Raw genomic sequence first — 8,637 nt, forward strand, 5'->3', positions numbered from 1 at the left:
AATTCTCCCCAATGTTCCAGATGTAGTTTAGAAGAATGGCAATTGTGATCATGTGCCTCAGTTAGAGGGTCATCTTGCTCTATGACTTTTACCCAATCCTGTAAAGCCAAGGCATGAAACCCCCTGCTTGCTGTCATGGAAACGCACTGCTTGCAGTTTTTCCTTTTAAAAACCCTGTTCACCCAGGGCTCGGGGTCCTACCTCTCTGCTGCTGCATCAGTGAGACTTGGGTCCTGAGTTCAATCGCTCTAGTAGTAAAACTCTCTTGCTCTTACATCGAGTCATCTTCTGGTGGTCTCTGAGGTTCTTGTGATCCTGGCATAACACTCACAGTCTTTCTTAGATCAGAGGTTTTATTCTTTGTGTGTGTGTGTGTGTGTGTGTGTGTGTGTGTGTGTAAAAAAACCACTCAAGAGCACAAATCCACTTTTATTTATTTATTTTTCATTAGTTTAAATCCGGGAAGTGTACAGCATCACACGGATTCTGTGTCCAATGGCCTTCGCAGGAAGGTTTCTTTCGGAATTTGGCACGAACCATGCCACTGTTCCCATGGGCCCGAGGTACTTTTCCCCAGATCACTCTGGTTTTGTTTGGCTTGCCTCCAGGGGTCACTGTATTGTTTTTTGTGCTTATACACATAAGCACATCTCTTGCCTAGGTATTCTGTTTCATCTTGGGCATAAACACCCTCAATTTTAAGAAGAGCTGTATGCTCTCTTTGGTTCCGGAGATCTCGCTTGTAGCCAGCAAAAATGGCTTTGCACCACAGCCTTCAGACATATCTGCTTCTTAGAAGTCCTGTTCCCAGCAGGCCTTCCCAGGCGCCAAGATGGCCGAAAACGAGGTTTTATTCTTATGATTAAGAAATTTTATTTCATTTTTTAGAAAACTGCCTTAGCCTTCCTGTGTGTGTGAGGTTGTGAGAGTCTCTGGAAGTGGATTCACAAGACAGTGGCAGGTGGTGGGGATTGAGCCTAGGTCCACCTGGAGCAGCAGGCACCTTTTTAACCACTGACATCACTCCAGCACTTTGTTATGTAATTACAAAAGAAATAGAGTATTAATCACTGTCAAACAAAATCGGTACAACTCATCTGATAGTGGGATTTTGGGGTTAAGAAAATTCAAGAGACCCGCCTGTCAGGGCCTGCAGGAATGCTAGGATGACAGGCCTGTGCTGCCACACCCAGTCTTTGTATAAATATTTGAAAGAGATTTATTATCTGTCTGACTCCCAATGACGTAATCAAAGGTTCTCCAGCTACCAGGGACAGGACATTTTTTTACTGTAGTAGAAGGAGCAGCGACTGTGTGTGTTGACTTCCGGGACAGGGGGCGGGGCGATGATGTAAAAAAGCTCCTGCCCAATCGTGATCCCAAGGACAGTATGGCAGGGCAAGGAAAGTTACAGACTTCGGAATTAGGGGAAAGGCTGTGTGGCTGTTTGTCTGAGGTCAAAGAGGTTTCCCGCGTCTACTTCCCCGCTCCTCACCAAGCCTCTGGGTGGCAAGCTTAGGAACACATGCATTTGACGTTGGGACCATCACTCGGGGGAATCTGGGATTTGTAGTCGACACCGGGCCACGGTCCAGGCAACAGACAGGAAGAGACACAGGCTCCTGACTACGAACAATCCCAGAATGCATCGCGTCGCGCGTCCTGGACGCCATTTTTGTAGTTCTCAGATACAATCCCAGAAGTCTGTGCTCCAAAGCCATATTTGTAGTTCTCGTGCAGGTGGGTCTCTGCTGCAAAGCATCTTTGGGACTGTTGGAACTTCCGTGACCAGAGAGCTCTCTGAAACGGAGGGATGAAGGTGTGTTTATGACTAGAAGCTTTATGTTTATATCCCCGTGGCGGGGGCCAGGAAGGTGGCGGGGCGGCCTCCGAGCCTCCGAGTCCGGAAGTTTCTGCTCTCTGCGGGGCGGATCCGGAAGCGAAGCCCGAAGGGGCGGGACTTGAGCTAGAGGCACGCAGCTACTCACGCAGGTTTTCCCAGGTCAGAAATCTTATCCCAAGCAGTTGTTATGAACCCATAGTCCTGCTCATACGCGGGGGGAGAGGGAGGTTTTGGGGTTCCCCGCCTCCCTCCCCTGTCCACCGCCCCCGTTCGTCTGTCTGCCTGGAGTCTTTGAACGGCTCGGGCGTGGGGCAGAACCGCAGGCAGGGGGATGGCACACTCCTCCGCCCCGCGTGCATCCTGGGGGAGATGGGTGCACCCGCCCTGGGTGCACGATCTTGTATAGGTTGTTGTGGCGCCCTCTGTTGGTCCGCGGGTGCACGAGCAGGCCGGACACTGTAAATAATGTTTAGGGGGTTGGGGGTTGAGGAGGTAAGGTGTTCTGTGCTTAGTTGTTAGGGTGCTGGAGACTCAGTACAGAGGATCTGGCCACCTCTGCTGGTCTGAAGGCATACATACATGGACAAAGAAAAAGTAAGAGGTGGAGGAGGAAGAAGAGGAAAGAAAGAAAAGAAAAGCAATGGAAGAAAGAAAGAAATCTGTGTGGTTTTTACAGAAAAACAGCCAGCTAATTGAAACTTGGGTACTGTTTGGTGTTGATTTGCTGAATTTGAACCAACATACACAGGTAAATGTGCAGGTATTCTGTAGTGATATAAGTAAATGAAGTTTTTCCACATGGTAAATAAAATATTTTCAACCACAAGGAAAGTGTGAAACATGGCAAACCAACACATTTTATGTAGAGTCCGTATCAAATAGGAATGATTTGAACTTTTTCGGAGGAAGTGTCTCATATTCAAAGACAAGCTCTATCCCTGGCTTAATGAACTTTCTCCAGTCTCCTACACCCTCCCAGTACCCAGGAGATTTTTACTTCTATAAATTCTGGATTGACAGTTTTGATTGCTCACTTCCTGCTTTGCTATGTGAAAATCATGACCCATACCCAATTTCTTTAGAGATTAAACCAGAAGAAAACAATGTGACCGTTTCTGAGCCCAGCTATTCCATATGGAATGCAGTGTTTGTCGTGGCCCATGCCCTCCATAAAACGCTGTTGAGCAAAATTGAAATGGGATCTAAAGAAGACAAAAACATGGACTGGCTTCTACCATGCCAGGTAAGCCTCGCTCATAAGCAAGGGAAGCATCAGGATCTTATAGTTCAAAGTACAAATTAAAATGGAAAAAGGTTCTGTCAAAATGCATGTGTATATATCTGTATTTTACATGATTTGGGGACTGAAAGCACTCATTTGAAAACATTAAATTTGAATGTCTTTCAACGAACGTTTTTCCTAGTGTGAGATGAAATTCTGTAAGATATATGTGTAAATAGTGTAAAAATGTAGCAAGTTCAACAACCAACATTTTTATAATTTCATGGAATATGTCCAATGCCATAGGTATAGACTAGGGCATCATATCCAAGGCAACCAGTTCACCTAAAATACAATCTGTATTTAGGACAAAAGACCATAAGAAGATCCTTTTGTGGACAATAAATAGCCTGTCCTAGAGTCAGCAGTAACTGAAACATAATTGCTTTCACAGACTTTTTATTATTAATAAAGTATGATGAAGGAGAAACCAGAACTGTGCTCCCATTATTGAATTTTAGAACACAGACAGTGCTCATGAGTCTGGGCCTTATCTCAACGTGTTAGTGATAAATGTGATGTGTGGGTTTTAAATCAATAAGATATAAAATAGGACTCATTTACACTATGAGCCTTGGATATCACCTTCAAATAGGTTGTCATGAAGAAGATTGTTGAGCAAGTCAATTGAACTTTTCATTCAGTCAACGTTAGGTAAATAAAAGATGAAATGTGAATGTTTGTATACTATATAATTTAGTATTATGGGAATCAGTAATATTTGACATTGATATTGACATAGTCTGTAATCATGGCTTCCAGTCCTAAAATGTTAGGTAAGTGAGTATGTCTCTTGTACAGAAAACTGAGTACCTATATAGAAGTTTTTTATAATACGAGTTATTAATTAGTTAACACAATATTAGTTTGTGTTATTAATTTTCAGTAGTTGATTTTTTTTTTGTAATCAAGATAATACTGGTGGCTGCACAAAAATGAAGTGTTTCTTCCTTTCCCCTTTTATGAAATACTTTGAGGAGTATTGCAGTGAGTTGTTTGAGATCTTGTAGAATTCATGCTGAATCTCTAGACCTAAGCTTGCTTTATTTTATTTTATTTTTCTTTTAATTGAGAGATTTTAAAATTATCATTTCTATCTTGGTTGTTATGTATCTGTTTTGATAATTCATCTTGATTTAATGTTGTTAGATTTTATACATCTAAAAGTCTACCCATTTATTTTTTTACATTTAAATCCTTAGTTGAATGAAGACTTTTAAAATATGAACCTATGATTCTCTGCTTTCCTCAGAGCATGTTATAGTGTCTGTTAGATCAGGATTGATACAGTTGACATGGACTTAAAAGAGAACAGACAGGCATTTCCAAAAGCAGGATTTTTCTCTCAGACAAAACTGACATGTTAGTCTTTTGAGGGGGGAAGTGCAGATTCTGCGCTGTAGTACCAGGGGCTGGAAGTCTTAAGTAGCTTGATGGGGAGGACACACCGTGGGGGTTCAGTGTATAAATTTTTGACTTTGGTCCTGCTTTCTGTAGGTGTGTGGGTTTATTTCTGTGTATTTGATTCAATCCATTGACCCACAAGTCTGTTTCTCTGCCAGTACTATGTCGTTATTATTACTATTTCTCTATAGTTTAGCTTTAGATCAGGGATGTAGATAACTTCAGAAGTTCTTTATTGTACTGGGTTGTTTTAACTATTCTTGTTTTTTTTTTTTAAATATTATATTGAGAATTGTTCTTTCAAGGTCTGCAAGGAATTGTATTGATATTTTGATGGGAATTGCATTAATCTCTAGATTTCTTTTGGTAGGATGACCATTTTGCTGTTCTTCTTACTGATCCATAAACATGGAAAATCTTTCCATCTTCTGATATCTTTTTCAATTTCTTTCTTCAGAGACTTGAGGTTTTTCATACAGATCTTTCCCTTGCTTGGTAAGAGTTAAACCGACATACTTTATGTTATTTGTGACTATTGGAAAGTTGTTTCCTCAATTTCTTTTTTTATTAGATTGTTTTAACTTTATGCTGTAAATTGAACATACCCAACACTATTTTGTCTGAAAATGAATTGTTTTAATAATGAGGTTTACAGTTTCATGAGAGGGTAAAAGTTACTCTATAATCATTCGTTTAGCAACAAGAGTGGGTGAAACTGAAAATGGCATGAAACAATGTACAGCTTCATAGAAATAAGACTTTAGTATAAAGTTTAGTGAAGCAGTGCAGCTTGTTATGGTCACGTAAAAGACAGCACACTAAGTATGACTTAATTGAGAAAACAAAAAGTGAAATGAACTGAGCAATGAATCTGAACATGACACTGGGATCTTTTTGAACATGCAAAATAAAATCTGATATCACTAGGTTGGGATTTTCCACAGACACTGACTAAAATTAAAACCATCTTGTGTTGTTATAGTTCATGTAAAATTGCGCATATTTTCTACTTGTATTCTGAGACATTTTGATGGAATACTTACACACAGCCTATTCAGAGCTGACAGATAAACTGACAGAATTGCTGTGGATCTCCACAACCTTCTCAGTAGATTTTCCATGCACTTGAAGTTACTCATGAGAAGTATCAGAATTATCATACCATTGCACTTGTACCCATGGTGGCCTAAATATGAAAGTAACCTCAATGCTTGTTTGTTGTGGACAAGCTGGGTGCCTAAGGAGGACATTGTGCTAAAAGAATAAAGACAATAGTAATAATTAAAGGATTGTACACTTAGAAAGAATCTCATAGTCATGCTGTATTGGGCATGAAACAGCTTATAATTACTTTTTTTTTTTTAGACAGGGTTTCTCTTTGTATTCTTGACTCTACTGGATCTGCTGTGTAGACCAGGCTAGCCTGGAACTCACAGAGATCCGACTGGAAGGAGTAGGCAAACTGATTCTTAGTCTCAGGAAGGAACTTAATAAGAAACATGCTTGCAACTGTGGTCCAAGAATGGCAGGGTCCATCCCACCTTAGAAGTCAAACTTGGCAGGGACACTTATGTTGGGTTGGTTCTTCAAGAAAGATACAAATTTTAAGGTCATGGATCCTTCCTCTGTGCTTTCATTTCAGCACTGTTTCATTCATCTATGTCTGGCAGAGTCAGAGCCCCACTGAGAATACTGTGAGAGTGCATTTCATGAAGCTGTGAGGATAAAGACTGAGTTTCATGTTGTGACCACAAGATGTTGAGATACTAAGCAATGAGACACCTGCCATGGAGAGATGCATGTAGGTAGTGGAAGTAACCAAATGTGGAGATGTATGAGAAGTTGCAGGTATAGGGCCACCTAAGCCCTGTGAAACTTAAGACACGTGTCTGAGATCAGCGACAGGATTTGGTGTTTGCCCTACTGGTTTACCTGCCTTGTTCCAGTGTTCGCTCACTATGTACACATTGCTGGCTATTGGAATTAGACAGTATATTCTGTGCCATTCTAAGTTGTAAAGATAAAACTTGCTTTCTGATTTTACAAGATGCAGCAATGAAGGGATTATCTAGTGACAAAACAGACCTTGAACACTTGTGCAGTATCTGAGCTGTTTCAGACTGAGAATCATTGAAATAAGACTAAATGCATTTTTTATCATGGGTTCACATGAGCCTATAGTGAACAGAGTTAGAATGTAGTTGATCAGATAAAAAAGCTCCCTGATAAAATGATGCCTTTGAATACTTGTCTGTTTTTTGTGACTTTCGTTGTGGAGCTTTTAGAACCTTTTCTAGGTTCTTTATTGGGTATACAGACTCAACCCATTTCTTATTCTTTGTGCCTATTGTGTTGTTGAAACTAGTCAGTCACATTCCTTCTTATGCTGCCATGCCTACACACTTACAGACTCTTATCACTAAATCACATAAGATACAGTAGAAATACTTCTTATTCAGTGCTAAGCTAGTTTGCTTTCCTGTTGTTTTTGTTTTTAGTTTTATTGTTTTGCTTTTGTTTGTGAAGACAAAGTTTCTCTGTGTAGATCTGCCTGTCCTAAATGTAGATAAGTAGATCAGACAGGATCTGAACATATCTCACAATATCGTTTGATGTTCTATGGATGTGTATATATTATGTGGTGTTCCACAAGTCTTCATGTTCTCATTAGGTAACCATTTGGCACTTCATCTTGAAGTACTTCCTTCTATTGGAATTATGTAATGATGCTAGATAATGTAAAAGCAATGAAATTTATTTTAAAAAAAATGTGTGTGTTTGTGCATGTATGTAATTTATTATTAAGGGTTTGTTGACCAGAGCAGATATATAGAGAGAGTGGAAGCAAACTTTGTGGGGTCTAATTTTGCCTGCCATCATATGGTGATCAAACATCATGTTGCTGGGTTTGTACACCGTGGACCTTTCCCACTGAGCCATCTCACTGAGTCTGAAATATCATTGATTGAAACATTACATTATAAAAGATTTTCTTCTTTAAAATTGTAATCATTGTCATCTAAGAATAGAGAAAAATAGGACAATTTGAATAATAAGTCTCATTTGCAAAGAAAGGGATATGTTGCTATATTTTTTATTGTTTTACTTTATTTTATCAGTATGCCATGGGTTCATCAATAGCTGGAACCAGACCACTCAAATGCCAGACTCAGACACATAGTAGTTTATTGAATGTTGAACAAAAACTGACTGGTCAGGACACTGTTTAAATTCAGGAACTAGATTGTGACATCAGTCTTTTTCAAAGGTAGGCCTCTCCTAAGAAAACTCATAACCATATAAACTCACAACCATATAAACAGGTGGGAAGCAAGGGGAGGGTAGCATGACCTCATTTTGCCTAGGTATATACAAGAAGAATCAATTTTGTTTCAAGTGTATTGTGTCTAGGTAGCTAGACAATACATTTTAAGCTGATTAAAATACAGGGTTATTTTGGGATTATTTTGATTGGGATATAGGCTTAGGGACTTTACAGTTCCCCATCATTCCAGGAGAAAGGAACGTAGCAGGGTGTTGTGGTTTTGTTTAAGTAGAGCATATGTGATTAATGCAAGCAGAATGTTTAACAAGTATTAAATTTTAAGTAAAAGGCTGTTCAAGCTCTCTAGATGGCAGAGCCTGAGAACGTGAAGTTAATTCCACCTTCTGGTCAAAATGGATACTTAACAACAAAATGACCATAGTTATGTTAGGCAGTAAGGCCAGACATACCTGGACATGTCTCAATGTTAGTATGTCTAAATAATTAAACAGTAGTTCATAACATTTCTCAGGCAGGTCTAAGGATTGGTTGATGAGAAGCCCTGGACAGGTACTGAGAGAGGGGTCCTGGGAAAGATGTACAGGGATCCTGATCCTGTGTGGGGAGTCATGAGGAAGAGCTTGATAGTTGCTCTTGCAGAAGACCTGAGTTCACTTCCCAGCACCCAGGTTTCATGGCTCATGGCCATCTGTAACTCCACGTTTAGGCTGATGCCTCTTTTGGCCTGTTAATGCAGTGAGATTATTTAAAATTTAATATTTCAATTTAAATTCTCTTATTTATTTATTTATTTATTTATTTATTTATTTATTTATTTATTTA

The 8,637-nt window shown here is 39.7% G+C and overlaps 1 protein-coding gene and 1 pseudogene across 1 annotated transcript in view; one reads left to right on the forward strand and one right to left on the reverse strand.

Moving 5' to 3' along the window:
- Window positions 1–452: 452 nt before the first annotated feature.
- Window positions 453–1,673, reverse strand: LOC129692349 (60S ribosomal protein L35a-like; annotated as a pseudogene).
- A 156-nt stretch (window positions 1,674–1,829) lies between these two features.
- The window catches only part of LOC129692344 (zinc finger protein 431-like), a 33,976-nt gene continuing 27,168 nt past the window's right edge, over window positions 1,830–8,637 (forward strand). The window contains exons 1-2 of the mRNA XM_055628678.1: window positions 1,830–2,002; window positions 2,926–3,086. Coding sequence (XP_055484653.1) covers window positions 3,039–3,086 — 48 coding nt within the window. The 5' untranslated portion in view covers window positions 1,830–2,002; window positions 2,926–3,038. The remainder of the gene's footprint in view (window positions 2,003–2,925; window positions 3,087–8,637) is intronic.

The sequence above is a fragment of the Psammomys obesus genome, unplaced genomic scaffold (genome assembly GCF_907164565.1).
Source record: "Psammomys obesus unplaced genomic scaffold, mPsaObe1.curated_primary_1811, whole genome shotgun sequence".
In the NCBI taxonomy this organism is placed as follows: Eukaryota; Metazoa; Chordata; class Mammalia; order Rodentia; family Muridae; genus Psammomys; species Psammomys obesus.